The sequence below is a fragment of the Garra rufa genome, chromosome 7, assembly GCF_049309525.1.
Source record: "Garra rufa chromosome 7, GarRuf1.0, whole genome shotgun sequence".
Classification (NCBI taxonomy): Eukaryota; Metazoa; Chordata; class Actinopteri; order Cypriniformes; family Cyprinidae; genus Garra; species Garra rufa.
Genome location: NC_133367.1, coordinates 28285734 through 28309945, shown reverse-complemented (window position 1 = coordinate 28309945; position 24212 = coordinate 28285734). Strand labels below are relative to the sequence as shown.

Below are 24212 nucleotides of genomic sequence, written 5' to 3'. Positions count from 1 at the left end.
CTCGCTAATTCAAAGAAAATATCTTACCTCACGTGTTGCAAAAAGGGACCCTGTACCCCAAAACTATTCATAATGTTCATATTTTGACATTTATATCATCTGAAAGCTGAATAAGCTTTCCACTGATGTACGGTTTGTTAGGATAATACATTTGGCCTAGAAACAATTGAAAATCTGGAAGGTGCAAAAATATCGAGAAAATCGCCTTTAAACGTGTCCTAATTAAATTTGTAGCAATGCACATTACTAAATTGTGATATTTACAGTAGGGAATTTACTAAATATCTTAATGGAACATAATCTTCACCTAATATCCTAATGATTGTTGGCCTTTACAAATGACTGGTTTTCTGGTCCAGGGTCACAAATGCGGTGGATAGTTTAGGGTTATATCTAGGGTTACATTAGGCCACAGAAAAAGCACACTTTAAATTTAATAACACAAAATATGTTCTTCATAAAGACTTTTATTTTATTCTGTAGCTTTACAGATCTGGACTACCAAATTACATTGTTCTTGCGGAGTGAATGGAACCTAAAATGTCAGCAAATATTCACACTGGCATAATTGTGAATAGTGGCAATACATTCTGACAGCTAATAAAGGTTTAAACATATGCTTGATATTCTGGAGCGGCTCCCTGTTGTTTCCAATACAATAACGCTGTGATGTTTGTCACGTAGTGCCGCTCCCTACAGCAGAACCGAATAATTGAGTGAATGTCGCCCTCTTATGGTGGTTCAAAGAACAATATAGACATCTTCGTCTTCGGTTGAACACAAAGCAATATCCAAACGACAAAAGTTAAAATCAAACAGGTTTATTCAGATTGTGCAAGTCAGTACAGTCGACAGTGTATGAGATTTCCTATGAAGCCAAGGCAAAATAATTTATGTCTAAGAAGGTCTTAATTTTATGCATCTCTTAACTTGGAAATGGCACACGTCCAGACACTATACTTCACAATGTATTACAATGAAAGTATGACGGTCTATAGGAGAGTATCATTTAAGCAAAAGCCTGCACGAAAATCCCACCAACACTGACATTACCTAAACATCATTGTCCTCCATGTTAGAATATGGGAAACCATTTATAACAGATTATGCGAACAGCAAATGACACACTGTACTAGCACTTGGTCCTTAAGGGTTAGACAGGAGGAATCCTAAGAGTCAACATCAAAAAACTAGGTTAGCAACTTTGAAATAAGCTTGTTTGAGATTATTAAACTGAAACTTGTTAGTGGCATTTGACCATCCACATGGAATAGTGCACTTTAAATGTACAGCGACGACATGAGTACTGCACAGAAAAGTTGTTAATTTAACTTGTCAATAATTCAAAAACAGCATGTACAATAAAGTGGCTAAGCATTAAGGCGTACAGAAAGTAAAAAGACGACTGCCAACTTGATTGAGCCGTCTATTTGTATACATCAAACATGGTCAGATTTTCATGCGGCTGAACAGTGATTCAATTACACAATTACACTAAAGTTAGAAGTTTCAGAAAAGTTGGTGTTGCACACACTCATGATGAACAGTGAGAGAAGCCAGGAAGACCAAAAAACAAAAACAAAACATTCCCACATGAAGAGCTTTTCACTAAACACACACCTACAGTAAGAATACAATCATGCAGTTTCCCCCCCTCCCTCCCAAAAAAACATTTTAAAAGCCATCTGCTGGCAGCACAATACGGATAGGAATAAAATTAAAAGGAGACCAATTAATCAAGACATTTACACTCAAGCAGAGGGTTAAGAACTCGCAGGGCACACTATAATGTGCTACTCAGAAACTCAATGCTCCGCATCTCTTCAACAGTAGTCATCAGGAAACCTGAAAGGTAGGGGAATAAAAACTCAGCTGGATGTGGTTTCAAAAGTGTTTTTGTAGCTTATATGTGTAAACAAATAAAAATAATAATAATAATAATAATAATAATAATAATAATAATATACAAATACTATTTTAAATGCATAAACTAATATTTTATTTTTTTAATTTAATGCGTATTTACATTATATAAGACCTCCAATATTTGTTTACATAAAGTATAAAATATAAAGTGCAATGAAAGTTTACATTAATACACAAAAAGAATATAAATCAATTTACAGTTAAATGTTTTTTTTTGTTTTTTTACAATAATACTTAAATTAACATTTTTACTTATTACATAAATATGTATATTGTAAACTAATAACATATGTATTGTTTATTGTTCTAATATTACATATGAAGCCTATAATAGAATACAAAGATAGACATTAAAAAAAATGAATCATAATAAATGTATAATATGGTTAAAAAAATAAGTACAGTAAACATCTAAATAACACCAAAAAGCACCATTTACATTAAATGATTTAAATATTTATAATTTAAAAAAATATATATTATACACATTACACTAACAAAGCCTACAATAGAATACAAAGATACATAAAAAAATCATCATAAATTTATAATATGTTTTTTTTTAAAGTGTATAAAATACAATAAGTTTAAATTAAGCCACTATTTACATTAAATGAACTAATTTTCGTTTTTATTATTGTATACAGTTATTTAGAGAAAAAACGAATACTTACAGTATATAGTATATATTATACATATGAAGAAGCCTTTAATAGAATACAAAGCTACACATTTAAATAAATCATAATTCTAATAGATATTTACAATATAGGTTTAAAAAAGTTGTATAAAGTACAATTGTTTAAATTAGTAAATTAGTCACTATTTATATTAAATGGTTTATTTTGAAAACTAACAAATATTTATTATTTATCAAATATAGTGACTAAATAAACCATTTCATATAACTGGTGACTAATTTAAACTAACAAACAAACATTTGTTGTAAAAAAAAAAAATAAGCAATTTAATTAGTTCATAATATATAAATTAAATTTAAGAAGCCTATAATAGAATTCAAAGATATACAAATTATAATAAATATTCACAAAATGGGTTTAAAAATGGGTTCAAAGTTCATTAAAATTAATTTAAAGTCACTATTTACATTAAATGTTGTATTTTTAACCTAATAAATCTGTTTTATTTTAAACTAATAAAATGTTATTTATTATTGTATGAAATTAGAGCAAAAAAAAAATGTATATTACACTTTCGGGTTGGGCAGATAGACGATGTTGAGAATAATAATAAATATTTTTACGATTTACATTCAATTTATAACACACTTGCATATTACCACATTGTAGCTGAAATGTGTTTCCATTTTTTTATATTTAAATTAACATTCAATCGTTTATATTAAAATACATAAAATAGTCTAACAGAAATAAATTGATTAGTGATTATTTATGAAAGTACAATATAAAAAAGATGCACATTAAAAATTAAAATGATAAAAATATGAAATTGTATATTTATTGTGCTTTCTATCAAATACTTAAATCTGCACAATACAAATTATTACTATTAAATTTCTCATATATATATATATATATATATATATATATATATATATATATATATATATATATATATATATATATATATATATATATGTATTTTTTTTTTTTCATTAATTTTAAATTTGTAAATAATATTTAAAGAATGATCTCTCACCTTTTCTCCTTTCTTTAGTTGGAGTCCTTTGCCGCACATTTTTGTCTTTGTGGTTTGTAGCGGCATTGCTCTTCCTGAGGAAAAAAACAAACAAAAAACACAGCAGTATGTTCCATCAGTCCCCTTTGATGTGTATATGAATTTCCTGAGCTAGAAGTACATCTAGGGCTATTGCTTCGACTTCAACATTGTGCAGTTTTTCTCTAAGGAACTTCAAGGCAAATAACCTCAACATCAACAAATATATCACTTACAATGGCGCAGATCCTGAGTCATCATCTGTAGGAAGCAGGGACACATGAAAAGAGAAAGAAACAGTTAAACACTCATTTTAGAAAAGGTGACATGTACAAGACTACAGTCTACTTGAACTGTTACAGTAGCTTGTCTAAACTCTAGTGTGACCGTGAGAACCTGACATTTAAAAGCAGAGCACCTAATGAGTAATGCAATATGGGGGTTGGAAAACCTTATTAACCTTATTTTTAAATTCACTTACTTCTACGGCTAAATCTGTACACGTCAACTAAACACTATCAGTCTTTTCACAGCACTACTAATAATGATTCATGCAGAATAATGCATTTACATTAACCATGCAGTCTGATGTTGGATTGAAAGGATATGTTTAGTGGTTTTCAACCCAAGAACAAACATTCCCGATCAAATCTTATTTGTTTGTAGCACAACCTCACCTACGGAAGTAGTACAGAGAAAAACAGAGTTCCTTTTCTGCATCAATCATGGTGAAGGCTCTCTAACAGCATTATAGCACATTTGTAAACTCTTGCACTGGACTTCAAGTCAGAATATCACCCAGAAACCTTCCTACGGAAAAGAAATCACTAAAAATGTCCTGCCTCTGGCATATGTAGTGCTTTCTGGTTCTCGAATCTGATTGGCTGAGAGGAGTGCGATATTGTAGTGATAACAGCACTCCAACCGTTTCACCGATTGTATCACTCCGCTTGTGGTATTTCTCTCCGTGGTGTCATGGTGGACGCCCAAATTCACTATAATTTTGCAAATAACGTTTTTGTGACGGAATGTAGTTTTAAAAGGTTTTTTTTCAGGCACAATATTCACTTATTTTGTGGGACTAAGTCACTACAAAATGTGTAAAAGGTATAATAAAGACTATGTATTAATATCTATACATTTATAATATGTAAAATAAAATTGTTAATTCAAACCTCTACAAAACTACACGTATTTACAAATCTCAAAGTAAATAGCATATCATTTTATACATTTATAATGTGTAATAAATATACAGTGACCTCAAATCCCTCAAAATGCATACATGTTCATTTAAAATGATAAAACACAATAAGTGTATATTTTATAATACTCACATTCGGGGATGCCAAATCACAAAAAATATGCGTAAGATACTACAATTATTATAAGAAAAAATATATAATATGGCTACTTGAGAAGTTTTGAAGGCATAAATGTCTGTACAAAAATCAAATACAAAAGTAAAGAGTATATATTGTCTACACACTTGTATTTATAAAACATTATTTTACATATTCTATGCAGTTGTTGATTTATAATTAAATGTTTTTATTTTACATAGGTGTGTATAATATATACTCAACGTTATCATATTTGATTTATATTTATATTTTAAAACAAACCCCCATCAACAAAACCCTGCATGCATTAAGTCAGGATGTCGACTTTTTTCAAACCGCATATACTATATTCATTTGTAATATGTAAAATAAATATTTTAGAATACATGCTTTTAAAATGTATAAATGGTTTATGAAGATTTGTCACTATATGTCTGTTTGAGAAAAAAGAAAAAGATAATTCAATGATTAAAGTAAGGCATATAAACTATATACACGTAGCAAAAAAAATTTTTTCGTAATAATGCAGATTTTTGAGGGGGTCTGAAGTCACTATATTTGCCACTATATTACTCAAATCACCACTTTTTTTTTTTTTTTTTTTTACTTTTTTTGCAATCACAAAATGCATAAAGATACATTATTATATGAAAATTGTATATAATTTTAGAAATATGCCTTTTTGAGTGTTTAAAATCACAATAAATGTCTGTAACAAAGATTAAATACAATAAAGTAAAGAGTATATAGTATATGTACATTCATAATATGTAAAACTAAATTTTATCAATACATGAACGTGTGTGGGGACCTTGATTATATAATAGTGTATAATAACTTTTAACTTAATTATCTTTTTTTTTAAGTTTCAAAACAAACCCCCAACAAAACTGCATGCATTAAGTCTATTTTTCAAACTGTATACAATATTCATGTGTAGCAAATGAAAGATTTAATACATGCATTTTTAAGAAGGTCTATAAATCATTCATGAAGATTTTTGAATTACTATAAATTTCTGTAAAAAAGTTAATAGAATAATAAAAGTAATGCATTAAAGTTATATACATTCATAATTTTAGTAATACAGATTGAGGGTGTCTGAAGTCACTATATATGCGGTTTATTATAATACAATGCAAAAAAAGTACAAGTAAATAGTGTATATTTTATAATATGCATATAAAATAGTAGAAATAATAAAATTGAGTGGGTCTGAAGTCACTATATGTGAGACTTTAATAAAACATTATAAAGTAGTCTGGCTACTGGCAAGGTTGTGCTTCAGACAGACACAATCAGAAAATAAACTTTAAATAAAATGCGAGTTGACACCCAACAAACATATACTTAAAAAAAACCAACTAAAAAGCTGATTCAGAGTTTGAAAGAGACTCTTGCCAAGGTTTCCATGCAGAGAGCATGTCCAAACACACCAAGAACGCTAAAAACTGCCAAGATTATATATTTTGCCACCCTTTGTGCCATATGGGTGCCGCCTCTCAGAGACGTAGAAAAAAGCCACTGCTATAATCTAGGGCTGAAGAACATCATGCAAAGAGAAGATGATGCAGAGAGCATGCAAGGCAGTATAACATGATCCGTCTGAAATGTCATCTTGGTTATTATGCAAAATACCTTGACATTTAAAACCCATTCTGAACTGCAATATGTCAGACTCAGCTAAACGCTTTCACTGGCTAGGGGAAAACAAATAAAAGTTGCCTTTTTTGAACTTAAGTCTGACAAATCTGCTTGGTTTTATCTTCTTATTTATGACAAACCGCCAGTGAAAGAGTTGTGCTTCTCAGCCCATCAGGGAGAGCATTCAAACTCCCAAAACCACCCGTTTAAGCAAATCCACTTCAGTCTGACATGCAGTTTTGAGCACTTACCACAACGTAAAAGCAGCAGCGAACAGAGAAATAAACAACGTAAATAATAATAGACTCAGCTAAGGCACAGCCACACACTTCAGCCAAATAAAATACAACATACAAAAATCAAACTGAGATCGGATCTTGCACCATTACGAATTTCATCAACAAAAAAAATAAAAATAAAAATAAAGAAGTAAAATTACATCCACTGATCATCTGTACATTCACGAAAATGGGAAATGAAATATCATTACGACAGAAAACAGCTACTGTCACGTACCGTCATTGATCTCGTCTGGCTTTCTCCTCTTCTCGTAGATGAAGATGATGGTGATGAGGATAATGACCTCGGCGACAATGCCGAGGAACGGCCAAAGTGCGGCCAGTTGACTACGCACGCGCAGCTGAATCTTATCTGTGGCAAATCCAATATCATTGGTGCCTTGGCACTGGTAGAAGCCCATGTCCTCATTGATGTCCAGATCTTTCACGTACAGTGTGGTCTTGTTGGGGGTGTTCTTGATCTCATACTTGTCATTAGTGCCATTGACAATGGGCATCTGTGGGTTGAGGATGCAAAATCAAGTTAAGTTAATAAGGCTGCAGGATTTGGTAAAAAAAAAAAAAAAAAAAAAAAAAAAGTTAGTAGTATTATCATCATCATTATCATTATAAACAATAATAATTAATTTTATGTAATAGTGTACTTGACAAGAGGCTGATTAGCAGTAATTATATTAATTTAATTACTAACACCATATCAGTTAAATTAATTATATAAACAAACAGTTAATAGAATTATTTATTAGAAACAGGTTAAAAAGTAGTATAATATTGTAGGAATTCAATTAATACAACTATTATTATTGCTAAAAATATGCAACAATCTACAGAATATGAATACTTTTATTCTACTTTTATCTACTAGGGCACAACAGTCATTAATTATAATACTAATAATATTAATAATGACAATACATAACATATGTGATATATTATGTAATGTAATATTGTACTTGACAATAGGACAAATCCATTAATATAATTACTAGAACTATATTAGTTAAATATAATATTGTAGCATTAATACAATATTTTATGTAATCTAGTAGTAATATATATATATACACACACACACACATATATATATATACACACATATACACACAATATAAATTACTAGAGATAAGTCAAAATAATTATTAGATATAAGCAGTTAATTTAATATTGTCACAATTCTATTAACAACTTTTTGATTATTATTAATAACAATAATACATTTTATATTATACCAGATATTTCATGTAACAGTACTTGACAATAGGTTGAACATGTATTTAATATATAACATTAAATATATAACATATAATTAATATAATTACTAGCAATAACAGTTAAATTAAATATAAACAGTTATTTTAATATTGTAGCAATTGTATTAATACAACTATTGTTATTATTAAAATATATTATTATATTTCTGTAATATAGTACTTGACAATAGGTTGAACAACAGTTTATTAATATAAATACTAATACTATCAGTTAAACTAACAATTATTATTAATTACATATACACAGATACTTACATATACATATACATATACATCATATGAAAGTTCAATAAAAAGGCTTTCTATTGATGTATGGTTTGTTAGGATAGGACAATATTTGGCCGAGATACATCTATTTGAAAATCTGGAATCTGAGGGTGCAAAAAAATCAAAATACTGAGAAAAATCACCTTTAAAGTTGTCCAAATTAAGTTCTTAATGCATATTACTAATCAAAAATTACATTTTGATATATTTATAGTAGGAAATTTGCAAAAAATCTTTATGGAACATGATCTTTACTCAATTTCCTAATGATTTTTGGCATAAAAGAACAATCTATAATTTTGACCCATTCAATGTATTTTTGGCTATTGCTACAAATATACCCCAGCAACTTAAGACTGGTTTTGTGGTCCAGGGTCACATATACACACACACACACATACATATACACATACATATATATATATATATATAAACAAACAGTTAATATAATGACCTTTTTATTAGTAGTAGTAAAAAAAAAACTGAACATAAAATTGTAGCAATTATATTAATACAACGACAACTAGTGCTATAATAATTGTAAATTAGTCACAACAGCTTGAATATAATTACTGTAATTAGGGGTCGACCGATTAATTAATTTTGCCAGTTAAACTGCACCATTGGTTTTTTTTTTTTACCTGGTTGCATCCATTGTTGGAGAGTGGCCTCTAGAGGCAGCAAGTTTGTTTTAACATGACACTGCATGCTCCACAGAGCAGGACACGTCACAAACAATGAATTTGTAATAAATTTGTTGACTAAATGTTGAACTAGTAGAAAAAGATAGGCAGTTTGCTTTCAAGGTTGAGAGGATGCAAACACTAGCATCACCTCAAGCGGTTAAAACAATGTGACCAAAACATGAGGAAGTCCGGCCAAAATGTTTAAAGTCACGACTGTTACCCTCTATTTGCATTATTTTGTATCCAGCTGGTTTGTTTAGCCAGATTTAAAGCTGCAAAGTGAGAAAGCAAACTGATATGTTAATTTAGCCGACAGAAATCCTGCCACGGGTGCTATTCAGAGTTTTCCATTTAATTACATAACATTTGTCAAATCATTGTTAATGTACAATGCCAAGTGTCATTTAACACACCTTTGCACCTTATGCAACCTTATGCAATCGCATTACCAATCTCATGGATGACAATTTAGTAAAAGCGTACTTACCTTTTGGGTTCCATCATCATTGAGCATGTACCAACTCCAGTCAGTAGGCAGGGGGTATCCATGGCTCACGCATATTAGGACAGCCTTGTCTTTCTCATTAGCATTCTCAGAGTGTTTGTAGGCCACTACATGTGGGGGAGCTAACAGGAAGAGCATAATTGTTGGTGATGAGTACATTCATGCACAAGATACCTCCACAAAAAAAAAAAAAAAAAAAAAAAAAAAAAAAATGCATGATGGATACAGATGCAGTAATGCATTTGTCAAGTGTTCTTACCTTTAACTTCAATGGTTGCATTAACCTCAGGTTCTGTTTTGAAGACACATGCATATATTCCAGAAGAGTGGTAATCAACCTTTTTAATTCTGCCATGGAAAAAAATAAAAGTATTATACATTTTACACTGTTTTACACACCAATGGAGATCCCTCGATACAGCATTGTAGTAACAACTGCTGTCCCACAACCAAAAGCACATTTAACAAGCATTTAAACACATTTAAGAATTCAATTCTTATTTTGTATTGACACCCACAATAATATATATTTAAAAAAACATTTCTGTTTACATTTAAGGAACATTTGGTGAAGCTTTGGTAGTGACATGCTTTTTTTTTGGGGGGGGGGGGGGGGGGGGTATTCCCTAAAACTGTCACTACCGAAACAGCCACGACTAAAACATTTGGTGAAGTTTCAGTAGTGACATCCTAGGTTTTTTGGGTGTTATTCCCTAAAACTGTCACTACCGAAACAGCCACGACTAAAACATTTGGTGAAGTTTCAGTAGTGACATCCTAGGTTTTTTGGGTGTTATTCCCTAAAACTGTCACTACCGAAACAGCCACGACTAAAACATTTGGTGAAGTTTCAGTAGTGACATCCTAGGTTTTTTGGGTGTTATTCCCTAAAACTGTCACTACCAAAAGCATCACAACCAAAATATTTGGTGAAGTTTCGGTTTTGACATCCTTTTTTTTAATGGGTGTTATTGCCTAAAATTGTCACTACCAAAACTTCACCAAATTTTTTGGTTGTGACAATTTTAGGCAATACAAATTGTTTTTTTGGGGGGTTATTCTTTAAAATAGTCACTTCCAAAACAGTCACGGCCAAAACATTTGCTGAAGTTTTGGTAGTGACATCCTTGGTTTTTTGGGTGTTATTGCCCAAAACTGTCAGAACCAAAACATTTGGTGAAGTTTTGGTAGTGACATACTTATTTTTATGGGTAGTATTCCCTCAAATTGTCACAGCCGAAACATTTGATGAACTGCTGAAAACTTTATAATGAAATAAAAAAATATGTATTTGCAGGGAAGATGTAAGCAAAAACTTAATAGGTCATCATAACCCTTCTTATTACATTATACATTACGGTGTTTCAGTAGTGATAATTTTAGGAAGAGGACAAATATTTCAAAACTTTCTGAAAATTCATTGTACAATTACTAGAAATGTGTACCCTAGCTATTATACAATTAGCATACACAACATTTTTGAAAAAAAAGAATTTAAGACAGTTCCAAGTCTGACATTGAACTAATCCTCTAGGAATGGCCCATATATAAAAGTAAACAGCTTTTCCAGTACGCCTCTCCGGCATCCCCATGGATATTTTTCCACCCCAGCAGTTCTAATGGGAATTAGGGTCAGTGAACGAGCAGTGCCGGAGGCTCTTAATCACGCTACTGCTGCTAACAACCCCATCGCACAAATTGAAAAGCTGCACTTGAACCTGGATGGATGGGTAAACACTACATCTGGGAAATACATCTAGTGTGCTACATTTCACTCTTCTTTAGTCATGCAATCATTTACATAAGGTTGAGGAACATACTCGTATTCAGTGAAAGCTTTATCACTGGATGAATCCGTTTTCTCAATGGGCTTGCCGTTATGGGTCCAATAGAAGCCTTTGATGGCAGAAGAAGGGTTGGTAAGGTTGCAGCTGAGCGTTGCAGCGGTCTGGTTCTGGTCGCTCACCACCTCTGGTTTGGTTGTGATGACTGCATCTGTAGCAGAAAATACACAAACATCAGTTTTCATAACATTATGACTCTTTAACAGAAAAACAAAAGTGCCCACTGCTCAAAATGACTCTACCAACCTCTGGGTTTGATGTGGCACTGTAAAAAAATATTTTTTGACACATGACTGAACGGATCGGAACATTGCAGTCCAGATGTTCACCACAATGTGCGCCAAAAGGCACATTGCACTCTATCAAAGGAGAAGTGAAGGTACATTTAGGCTGTGAGCTACTGGGAAACACTGAGTGAGCAGTTTGTAATGAAAACGAAGGGAAAGAGGGAACAAAATTCAACCAACCAGCAACTGGTTTGGAGACCATGAGCTTGTGAAAACCTGTTGCGGAAAAGAACTAGTTTTTCCTAAAGTAATGCTCTAAGATCACACATCTAAAGAGCTTTTTAGATGTTTACTGAAAGCAAGCCACAATAATGAGACCTAATCAGAGCATGCATGCCAATTAGTGCATTTAACACCTTCTGACCAGCTGTAACGTTAACCGATCAATGCCATTTCTTTAAAAGGTTCAACTTCATCTCAAGCGCTAGGCAGTGATGTGCTCAGAAGGCATCGGATTACTATGAAGGAACAGATGGTGCTTAAGTAGTCATGTGACCTGGTTTCTGGTCGAAGGATAAAAAAAGGAAGGCGGAGGGCAAGGCAAGGGAGAGTCTTAATCTACAGGACTTCCTCCTCTACGCTAGTGGAGACATTGCGTTTCCACAACACAACTCACGTTCAAACACTATAACGTTCGCTTGTGAGCGAATCCACTTGACTTTGGGTGGGTTCCTGAGATCATTGCGGTCGGGGTCGTTTGATGCACGGCACTCGTAAATGCCCGTGTCGTTGAGTGTTAGGTCGGTGAGGATGAGCGTGCTGGTGGCGTGGTTGATATAGGTGGCATTGATGTGTACGCGATCCTCTCTCGCGCCGTCAAACAGCTGAGTGAGCGTTTCATCTGGCTCTTCACCCTCAATGAACCACCACTGAACTTCGGGGATGGGGTTCCCTATGACCTCGCAATCCAGCTCAGCATTGTCTTCTATGAGTTTCATCTGAGACAAAGGCGATTTTATGAAGCCCGCTGGACATTGGACGAGTGATTTGGGTTTAGTGTGGACAGTTCATTGAGATGATATGAATTATGATTAGCAGACAGGCAGGCAAAAAAAAGAAAAGAAACAGCAGAGGAGAAAAGAAAAAGAGAGAAACGTTAGAATGGAGGACAAAGAAACCATACACAAGAAACAAACTGGATTTTGAGCATCATGATGGAAGACTTCAACACTTCATGATACCAAAATCCAACCGAAGAACATTAGAAGCAAGCATTTTAATAAGAGAATGAGTTGAAGCGTGCATTAAAACCAAAGCTTAGCATATCAAGAAATGCAATGGAAAATGAAATTTTGAAATGAATGACGTGATGACTGATAGTTTACCCCAAAAAAAAGGAAATTCTGTCATCATTTACTCACCATCATGTCGTTCCAAACCATGTTTTTTTTTCTACTGTGGAACATAAAATGTTACTTTGACCAACTTTAATGGATTTCTTTTGTCAGCATTTTAACATATGGACCAAAAAAAAATAAATTCTTCTTTTGCATTCCACAGAAAAAAAGTCAAACAGGTTTGGAATGACATGAGGGTGATCTTCACTTCTGAGCAAACTATCTTCTTAAAACTTGTTATATGATTATGAATACACAATTGACATGAACACAGTAAATGAACCTAAAAACAACCATTTTGAAGCCATTCATGTAGACTTGGAACATGTCCTCTGGAGAAAAACAAGGTTGTACCGTGCTACTCCCCCATGGAGAACTTCAACGAAATTCTTCTGATCACCTTAGAACAATACACACGCCCTGAACTGACATGGAAGTACGTGCGTAGCAGCTTAAACAACAGCCCTTCACATCAATGACAAGAATGCTTTGAGACCTGTTGTTGCTTCCTGCGGTGTAGCACATGCTTTCAATGTGTTTGGTTTTGAAACAAGAGTAAGGTACTGCTCCCTTTTTGTCCGCTGCTGAGGGAAAAATGTTTTAGTGTTAGCCAGGGCAGGGTAAAAAGGGTAGATGTCCACAATGCACATTACAGTTGGAGCAATGGGACTCCACACATGCCTTAGGCCTGAAATAACATGTGCCCTTTGAAAGCAGAACAGGCTTCATTCATTTGACCACCATGAAAGGTCACCTCCAACATTCACTAAGTGGACCACAAAATCAAACTATTCTATAAACAAACTCTAAAAGGAATTTCAACATATTTATATATACAAGTGTTTAAATCTAATGTTAACATAAGGTAGACATATTGGCCTAATATTTCAAGCCTAAATTGTAAATAACTCAAAACAGGGAGAACAGCAAAGTACAAAAAGTATCAGTCGGTACAAAGTCTGCCACTTCTAGATTTTACTTAACCCCTTCTAGTAAACAAGTCAATAAGTTCATCTCCTCACATGCCGACATGTGGATTAATTGGCAGAAGAGATACTGACTAAGGTCACTTGTTTCAACATTACAGTTTCTTGGCTCAAGCTTATGAATAAATGATGAATGAATGTTGAATATCGCTCCCAATAAAAGGCATTCATCTGCATTGCAAGTCATAACTGTTTAACCACAAGGCTTTTAGGATTGCTAACCCTAAAAGTACATTGAGCTTGTCAAAGAATTCGTACATTTTTTGAAAAATCATACAGATTTTACGAGGTGGCTAGGGGTGTGACGAAACGCTTATCTCACGAGATGAGACGAGATTTTGGGTTCACGAGAACGAGACGAGACGAGATTTAACTTTTTTTAAATAAATCCTCAATGATGAAATATATAGGGGACAATAGTATTTTATTCAACAAAAAACACAAAATGCAAAAAACAAATCAAACAAATGTAGGTGCATTCTGATTTGAACTTGTACCTTTTGAATTTAAACTTATATTTTAATGAATTATATGCAGTAATAAAAATGCTGCATGATTCTGGGTAAACTGAAAAACAATTTTCTTTTATAAACTGGAGATCACGATTCTGAAGAAAAATGCAGTGTTTCCCACACATAGACGAATCTGTGGCGGTGCGCCACAGATTAAATTCCTACCGCCACAGATTCAACACCGACCAAAATAATAATAATAATAATAATAATGATAGAGATTCAAAAATTAAAAAACCCACACGATCATTTGTAAATGACAACGATTCCTCATGTCTGTTAAAACTTTGAAAAGACTTACCAGAACATTCAAATCTATATTTGCAGAGAGAGCGGTTATAGAGAGAGCGGTCATCATGTTTATGTAAAAAAAAAAAGCTTTTTGGCAAAACAGCTTCACAAACAGTCTTTTCAAATACCCAGTCTTTAATATTATCACAGCAATATTCTGATTAAAGGTCATAGTTTGGATATAAACACTGATGTGATGTCTATGGTAGAGATATCAAAACAGAGCACGTCAATTTTTGAAAGTAATTGGCGCTTCAATGTTTGTGTCGATTGCTTTGTTTCACCACTAGATGGAAACAACTGTTAAAAAATGTATTTGTCATTGACTACTAGAGATTAGGGCTGTCCCCGACTAAGAATTTTCATAGTCGAATCAGAATTTTCGAATCTTTCTATAGTCGACCGATAGTCGAATCATCTAGGCTTATGTGTGTGTGTGAATGGGATAGGAGGGACACGACACTATAGTCAGCAGGAGGGTAAAACAATTTTTATTTTATTTTACACACTGCACACAGCAACAACTTTTAATAAAGCGACCAAAACTGCCTGCCTGACTGCAAAACTGACAGACAAACTTATTTAGGTTTAAATAAAAACACAGAACGCGTCTTTTAGTTCTAAGGCCCCGATCACACCGAACACGTCTTTTCGTTCTAAAAACGCGAGGCGCACAGCACTGCCTTGTTTGGTGACTTTTAATAAAAGAGCAGTGTGCTGCGGTTTTTTTTATGTTGCTAAGCAACGACCAAAACAGCAGTCCTGTCAGTCAAATCAAAGGATTATAGCGCGAGCGCTCTAAAATCTTAGTTTTTTTGCTGTTAAGTAAACTGTCATATTAGCAGAAACCCTAAATAATACAGCTCCGGGTTACCCACGACAGACACCAAAGGTTTCTCCTCTATTTCTTGCAGTCTCCGGACTTTTTAAGCAACGGTAAACTTTCATCACCACAACAGAAGGCCCGCCTCTCCATTCATTCGATTGGACAATGGAAAAGAACGCGAATGACGTTGGGCGTTTTTCCGCTCAGAGTTGATTTTTTTTCAACTTCAGGCGCTCAGAGCGCTTCTGCAAAAACGCGAGGCGCAGCAGGCGGCGAAAACGCGAGGCGCCCGGTGCGCATAAGCGGCGCGCAGAACGCTCACTGCCAACAGAAAACCATTCAAAAGAGGCGCCTCCAACTGCTAAAACGCGTTCGGTGTGATCGCGGCCTAAAAACGCAAGGCGCACAGCACTGCCTTTTTTGCTAAGCAACGACCAAAACAGCTGTCCTGTCAGTCAAATCAAAGGATTATAGCGCGAACGCTCTAAAATCTAGTTTTTTGCTGTTAATTAAACTGTCATATTAGCAGAAACCCTAAATAATACAGCCCCTGGTTTCCCATGATAGACACCAAAGGTTTCTCCTCTATTTCTTGCAGTCTCCGGACTTTTTAAGCGACGGTAAACTTTCGAAGACCCGAAAGATTGGACAATGGGAAACAACGCGAATAACGTTGGGCGTTTTTCCGCTCAGAGTTGATATTTTTTTTTCAACTTCAGGCGCTCAGAGCGCTCCTGCAAAAACGCGAGGCGCCGGGGACGCATTAACGGAGCGCAGAACGCTCACTGCCAACAGAAAACCATTCAAAAGAGGCGCCTCCAACGGCAAAAACGCGTTCGGTGTGATCGCTGCCTAATCCCTGCAGTCCTCATCTCATCATGGATCAGGGCAAGTGAAAATTAAATCTGTCACAGGGGTGGTTGGATTTGTTCACAAACACGTTAAAATATTTATTGAACGCTTCTTTCTTTTCACTTTTGTTTTTACTGCATTATCATAATCTAAGGCTGTTTATAACTTAATATGTCCGTACAAAATCTAGTAGTTCTGTGTGCAGTTAGACATTGAGCACCCCTATATTGCCAAAATGGTGTGATGCTCGTTTCACCCGCGAAGATTCGACTGTGAGATCGGTGGTCGAATCAGGCTCCGCATATCGATGCATCGAATCTTCGACTATTCGGGGACAGCCCTACTAGAGATTGATTCAAAAACTCAGGTTCATCCAGTTTTTGTTTTTGTGAGCAAATCATTTTTTCATTCAAACCACTTTTTCATAAATTTAATATAAAAAGTTGGTGTATTAAATATATTCTTTTTAAAATATTATGTATTAAATTATTAATAATTCATTCAAATGAATTAAACACTTTTTAATAGACTGAAGCAATTAATATTTTGTCTCACATTATTTTGCTTAGTTTAGAATTGCTAGGAAATCGTGATCTCTATTTAAAATAAAACGAATTTAAAAAAGCAAAACTAAATTAACCTTGTTAGGAAGCCCCGCAAAATAAGGTGCCCTAACAAAATTTTTAGACTGTGCAGCAAGTAGGCTGTTGTATATGGTGCTAAATTAACGTAACAAAGTTCTGTGTAACCAATTATTAACAGTTTTTTTTTAATTATTAACCTTTAGGGGATCCAATCGTATCCCCTATCCAATCGTTCTTTTCATCTGCAACCCCCCCCCCCCCCCCCCCACGGACAAAGACCCCCCCGGGCTGACCACCACACATTGCCTTCAAACCTGTGGGAAACACTGAAATGGATTAGAAAATTAAACAAAATTACATAATTTACTAGTGGTTCTGAAATAATGTTCATTGCTTAAGACTGAAAAAAAAAAATAAAAAAAAATGAAGGAGCCCGTGCCTCAATTAATAAAGACTTTCACTATTGGAATCTCTTGAATGTTTAATTCAATGACAAATACTTTTTTTAAACGTGCAGTTGTCGCCCTCTCCTGGTGAAGAGAATAAACGTTACTCTACAGACGTGTTATACTTTCGTTTTTGATCGCTACTGTAGACAATAGTGTTGGGTCGAGTCCACGTAAGTCGAGTCCGAGTCGAGTCCGAGTCTTTAACCAGTCGAGTCCGAGTCAAGTCCGAGTCCAAAATGGGGCGAGTCGGACTCAAGTCCGAGTCCAAATGGGTCGAGTCCGAGTCGAGTCCGACCGAGTCCAACTAAAAACTACTGTTTGTCAGTATCTTAACCTTGCTTTAATTTGTACAACTACAATAAGGCAATGACAATTTAAATGTAACAAAAGGAAACCTCTGTTGCATATTGCCATTTTGATTTTTTTATTTCACACCATCTCATTAGTGTCCTGCTCAGCAAACTTAAAGTCATGTAACAGAAGTTATGACTGACTTGATATAATGACATATTTCAGAGTGAAACAGCTTTTAGAATGTGGCAAGGACAATGTGGGAATTATAAGGGAAGGACAGGACTGTACCTACGAGTAAAAGAATGAATCTGTGATAAAGGGAGGGGTAGGTGAAGAGATGGACAGCTAGTGACATATTTTTCTAAGATGAAAATGAGGCTGTGAGGGTTAATGACATGGAAGTCATGGAATAAAAGAATAAAATTCTGACTTTATTTTCTCAATTTCGAGATTATATCTCACAATTCTGATAAGAAAATACATTCTCCCTTTTCCTCTCAGCTAAAGTCATGAGTTTATTTTTTCCCTCAGAACTGACAAACTTGCTATTGCTGCGTTAAATTGAGTTCTAAAGTCTTAAATACAACATATAAACGACATAAAAAAATTCTGAATTCTGTGATAAAATAGGTAAATGTAAAATGTTATAGGTTTAAATAGTATTTTTTTACTGACATAACTGTAACGTCTACTCCAAATTGGTCTATTGACAACGGGCCATTGAATTATTAGAAAATAATGCACACCCAAGTAAGTAAGTAAAACATTCTCAAGCTTACTGAAGGAAAATAAACAGTCTAATAATTAATTACAAGCAAAAGCATAAATAAATATAATAATCAAAATACAAATGAAATAGTTTTATACGTTTTTCAGATTGATCTATATAGTAAAGTATACCACAGAAATAGTGTACTACAAACATTTAATGAAGTAATAAATGTAAAAATAAAACTCTCTACAATCTTCACCGTATATAATAAATATAGATGATTCTTATTAAAATTGCTAAACTGCTTCAATCAAGAGCAGTGATTGATTTTCTCTTTTTATTTTGTTGTTTGATTATGACGCAGTCTGTGGCAGGTTTACACTGCTGTCGCTTTAAGACCGGACGCACAGATCATATATTTTGACACATCTGTATTTCTAACTCAACACAAAACCGATAGCATTTACATGAATGCTCTCCAAGACGATGCATTTTGACATTACCTTTCGTGTAAGTGTGTAGCAATAGAGAAAGAGTTTAATTCAGCATTGTGCGCTGACTGAGAGGCAGGCTTTCAAGTACCGGCAAGACTTTAAAACACATGCCAATAATACTGAATGTCACTTTCGTAATAATGCATCGAGTCAGTAAAATTTCCATCAACTGTCCCTGGACTCGGCTGGACTCGGCAATAATTCCCGAGTCCGAAAAGCTCAAGTCCGAGTCAAGTCCGAGTCAAAATGCATCCGAGTCCGTGACAAGTCCGAGTCCGCTAAAAATTGTACTCGAGACCGGACTCGAGTCCGAGTACAAGTCCGAGTACCCCAACTCTAGTAGACAATAAGTGTTTATATCCAAACTATAAGCTTTTATCCCAGTACTTTATTTAAATGTCTGTAACAAAGACATGATGATGATTATGTGGTTAAAAAGACTGTGTTGCTTTCTGAAACCGCTGCAGTAAGAATGCAGATTTGAATGTCTTCAATAACTTTCACATGGTAAGCGTCAGTGGAGCGCGTGAAACAGTTGTAATAGACAATGCTGAATCGTTGTCATTCATGAATAAGATGGGTGTTTGAATAGAGATCGTGATATGTATATAACTATTAGTCATGCAGCCCTAATGTAAACATTGCAAAATGTTTTGCCATGATATCGTCACGTTCTCGCGAGACCAGTCAGATCTCGCGGGACACATCGGAGTCTCGCGAGATCTCGTGCCACGAGATCTCGTCACACCCCTAGAGGTGGCAAATTCGTAGGAATTCATAAGTAGGAAACCACAAGAATGACCATCCCTAACCCCGCACAAAAAACATACAAAATCACATGACTAAAGTCATACACATTCAAACGAATTAGCCACCTCGTAAAATATATATGAACCGGATGCGAGATAGCATTGTTCAGACACAGTGGTTTGCCTTTTTTTTACCTTTTCAACACTATGAAAGTAGCGACATATTTTAACGCTAAAACAAAGTTTAAACTTAGCCACAACCCTAATCTTACAGCAATTTGTGCATATTTTACGAGGTGGCTAATTCGTATGACTTGGCTCGTACAAATTTGTACGTTTTGTAAAATTATACACAGATTTTACAAGGTTGCATCACACAGATCTCACGGCAATTCGTACATATTTTAACTTCTACAAATTCGTAGGTTTTGTGAAAAATCCTACGGATATTACAAAGGTTTTAATTTAGACAACCCAATATCATGGCAATCCATACAAATTTTTACATAGCTAATTTGTACGATCTGGCTTGTACGAATTTGTATGTTCTGTGAAAAGTTGTAAGGATTTTACGAGTTGGCAAATTCGTAGAAGTTAGTACGAATGACCACCCCTAAACCTACCCCTCAAAGAAAACTTAATTTAAAGAAAAAAAAAAAAAAAAGGCACAATTGAGGTTGTACGTACCCACCACATAAAATACGTACAAACTGGTTGTGATATAGCGTTGTTTAGACCAGTGTTTCTCAACTCCAGTCCTCGGGACCCACTGCTCTGCACATTTTGTATGTCTTCCTCATTTAAGGCACCTGATTTTGATCATCAGCTCATTAGTAGAAAGATTCATGAACTGAACTGAGTGTGTCAGACTCAGAAACATACAAAATGTGCAGAGCAGTGGGTCCCGAGGACTGGAGTTGAGAAACACTGGTTTAGACACTGTGGTTCTCTTTTTTTTTAATCGTTTCGCCACAATAAAAGTACCACAGTTTCAATGTATCCACAACCCAATCTCACAGCACTTTGTGCATACATTACGAGGTGGCCAAATCGTACAAATTTGTACGTTTTGTAAAATAATACACAGATTTTACGAGGTGGCATGACACAGATCTCATGGGAATTCGAACATATTTTACAAGGTGACTAATCTGTACAAATCCGTAGGTTTCATGATTTTTAGCGACATATTTTTCAATTTAGAACACCCAATCTCACAACAATTCATACACGTTTTACGAGTAGCTAATTCGAGTGAATTTGTACGACCTGGCACAATTTGTACAATTTTGCAACATTTTGTGAAAAATAGTACAGATTTTACGAGGTTGCAAATTTGTAGGAATTAGTACGAATGACCACCCCTAATCAATTTGATGCATTATGTATATCCAAATGAAACAAAAATAAATAAATTTAAGGTAGGGTCTTAGTTCTTTTTATCAGTTGTTGATTAGATTTTGAAGTATGGGCGCCTCAATATATAAAAAAAATATATAAAAAATAAAAAATCAATGCAAGCTGGTAGTTGATTGTGGACAGGCAGGATTTAAAGAGATTAAACGATTTAAGAGGTCCAACATGTGTCACTAGCTACTACAGATTTGTATGATTTAAAAAAAAAAAAAAAAAAAAAAAGCAAATACAATTGCAAAGTAACAGCATTCCTAGTAACTCATGCTATGTGACTAAACTGTAATTTTTTTCCCTCTCGTGATAAGTCATGGTGACGGATGTTGGAAGGTTTACACATATCGCAGCCACTGCACTAGCCATTATTTTTCATCTAAGAAGATGCAGGCATGTATCTTTTGCAAAGCAGCACAGACAGCCAATTCTGGGAGTTTTGTGTACCTTGGGCCTGTATAATATAAAAAAAATAATAATAATAAATAAAAATATTCCTTTTTAAAAATGCCTGAAAAACCACCTCATGTGAACAAAAACTGTTTTTGCCATACAGTAGTCAACATCCGAAGTGGATCAAAAAAGTTCATCAATGGTGTCCTAAGATAAGAACAGGTTTTTTTTTTTTGGTTTTAAGACAAATTTGATGAAAGGTTTTGATCCAGTTCGAATGTTGACTACTGTATATGGGAATTTTTGCCAAATTGGCATGTTTCCATTGGGCGTATTTTCAATTTGCGCAATTTGAAGGATAATGGAAAGAATCTACTAAGAATGTTTTGGGGTTTTTTTTCCACTGGAATACAATATGATTTTTAACATTAATTCGATTTTTAGACTAGTCATCTAGTGGTTCAGGCAACCCAGCAACAAGTTTCGAAAGAACATAGTTTTGCATATCTCTACAGCTTGGTGAGAACAATCAAAAAGTTGAAGGACAGGACTATCCTCACAAATCAACCGGGCACATGCTGACAGGCACCCTTTCCAGAACAAAATGGCTGTCACCAAGCACAAAACAATCACAAACAAAATCTTCTCACGCCTAATCACTTGTGAATGAGAAATACCTGACCATTTGCTCTAACCCAATTTATCGAGCAAAACTCAACTGAGCTGAGCTGAAGATTGAGTACTCTGGGGAAAATCTAATTTTAATTCTGATCTGAAGAAGCTACAAATTCCAACATCCTGGTGTTCTGCCATATAATTGTGTATTATGTGTCAACTCAAGAACAATTTGAGCAAACTTGTTGCTCAAATTGTACCGTTTTGAGGAAGTATCAATGCTTACATGTGGAAAAACACCTTCTAGGGTGTTGAGTGCTCTATTTCTAACTGCGAGCATGAAACTGATTAGGTTTGGATTTACTAACTCTGCCATTCATCAGCTGCTGCTGGGGGACTAAACAAATTATGATGGTGCCGGACCATAAAACAAAACGAGTTTCATTACTCTGCCATGTTCATTCATCATGCAAACCAACTGATTTATCTAAAAGCATGGGAAGGATATTTAATATATTTAAATAGACATTTCGCAGTACATGATCGCCATTTCCAACTAAACCGCTAACTTCCATTACTGTAAGTAAGCAACGGTTGATCGCCTACGAGTTCATTGGGTTTGTCTGGATTCCCGTGCCATTTCCAGTGATGGAACATTATAATGAGCTTAAGCTAAGCCTTTTACTGAACAGGGATAGACTAAAAGATGAAAATTGCTGCCTGGCTGCCTCCTCCTTCATGATTGGGCAAACATGTTTGGTCTCCATTTTATGATTACAGGCTATTCTCAACTGATGTTTTACTAGACTTGACAGTAGGCCTCTAGAAAACTAGTCTGCACCGGTTGTCATGGCTGCCTGCTGCGTACCGTGTTTAAGACATCATTCACTGGAGTAACTGACCTGCTAGGGAAGAGGACAGGCATTAATATTTTATCTAGCAAAGTTAGGTTGAATCCTGTAATAATTAAAGGTCAACTAAGAAGCAAGATCCTCAGAGAGAAGATCACCAATTTTAAGAAATGTGTAACTTGGGAGGTTACAACACCGAGTTGGGATTAAAGGTTCTTGCACATTAAACATAAGCAAATCCACATGGTGGATTTTGTGCGGTTTGTACTTTTCCTTTAACACCGTGATCATCATCATTTATGTAACCAACATGAATGTTTAACTCCTCTTTTAGACTAATACTACATACACTTTTATTTTTGCATACATATTTCCTATGTGTTGAATATAAAAAGACTTGAAGAGCTTTAATGAGTGAAGCAACTATTCGGCTGTTGCTATAGCTCTATGTGCGTGAGTTGTTTCCCCATAGGCTCGAACGCCACAGACGATTTAAACGGCTTTTAAACAATTTAAACCGTTTCAAACGTTCGTTTTCAAAGTTTTTACTTTATTGTGAGGTACAAACAGTGTAAATACAGTCGACCCTGTCGCCTATGTCGTGTTTGTGTCAACAGTCGGCCTGTGAAAAACGAGCTTGCGAGCTACATAATCAACAGAAAAACGAGACGCCTTACCTGTCAGAGCCTCGGCTTGAAACCAGCCGATACAAACGGCGAGAATTACGCCAAACAGCTTCCTTCTCATGGTTAAATGTTTTTTAAATACGTAACAGTGCAAATATCGAGCCTGTTTCCAGAGGCAGACACAGTATGAAGCAAAGCCCCCGATGAAGCCTCGTCGTCCTCTACTTGTTCCGAGCTCACTCGAGAACGCGCACGTATACAGGCTAGCGAACCTGCGTCATCACGTCCGGTCCTCAAAGTCACCGCCCTGTTTGTCTTCTACAGTATGCAAAATGATTTCAGAATGTACGTAAAATAAGTAAGGGGCTCTGACACTTTAACTAACCAGCCGTGTTATTGTAAAGCGTGAGTATATTGTTCAAAGTTCCTCTAAAATTATACTTTGCTTAGTAAACTTTTCCGTG

At 34.8% G+C, this 24212-nt stretch overlaps 1 protein-coding gene across 3 annotated transcripts; it reads right to left on the bottom strand.

Annotated features, from left to right (window-relative positions):
- Positions 1-805: 805 nt before the first annotated feature.
- Positions 806-24004, bottom strand: bsg (basigin). Of its 3 annotated transcripts, none has more exons than XM_073844048.1 (9): positions 23800-24004; positions 12387-12737; positions 11460-11634; positions 9899-9987; positions 9622-9761; positions 7128-7407; positions 3861-3885; positions 3607-3680; positions 806-1845 (listed from the first exon to the last, which is right to left on the bottom strand). In XM_073844048.1, exons 1-9 carry the CDS (start codon positions 23867-23869, stop codon positions 1784-1786), a joined length of 1266 nt encoding a protein of 421 aa, XP_073700149.1. In that variant the 5' UTR covers positions 23870-24004; the 3' UTR covers positions 806-1783. The 3 variants fall into 3 exon arrangements, with proteins under 3 accessions (XP_073700149.1, XP_073700150.1, XP_073700151.1); XM_073844049.1 differs by having other exon boundaries at positions 3861-3873; XM_073844050.1 differs by lacking the exon at positions 12387-12737 and having other exon boundaries at positions 23800-24000.
- Between the last annotated feature and the right edge of the window lie 208 nt (positions 24005-24212).

Bases quoted from the DNA above. Each gene is read 5' to 3' on its own strand.
- bsg (XM_073844048.1), bottom strand. From the start codon at position 23,869: ATGAGAAGGAAGCTGTTTGGCGTAATTCTCGCCGTTTGTATCGGCTGG. The intron at 12,738-23,799 runs GTAAGGCGTCTC...TCCAATGTCCAG, and splicing joins TCAAGCCGAGGCTCTGACAG to CGGGCTTCATAAAATCGCCT. The intron at 7,408-9,621 runs GTAAGTACGCTT...CTCAACCCACAG, and splicing joins ATGATGATGGAACCCAAAAG to ATGCCCATTGTCAATGGCAC.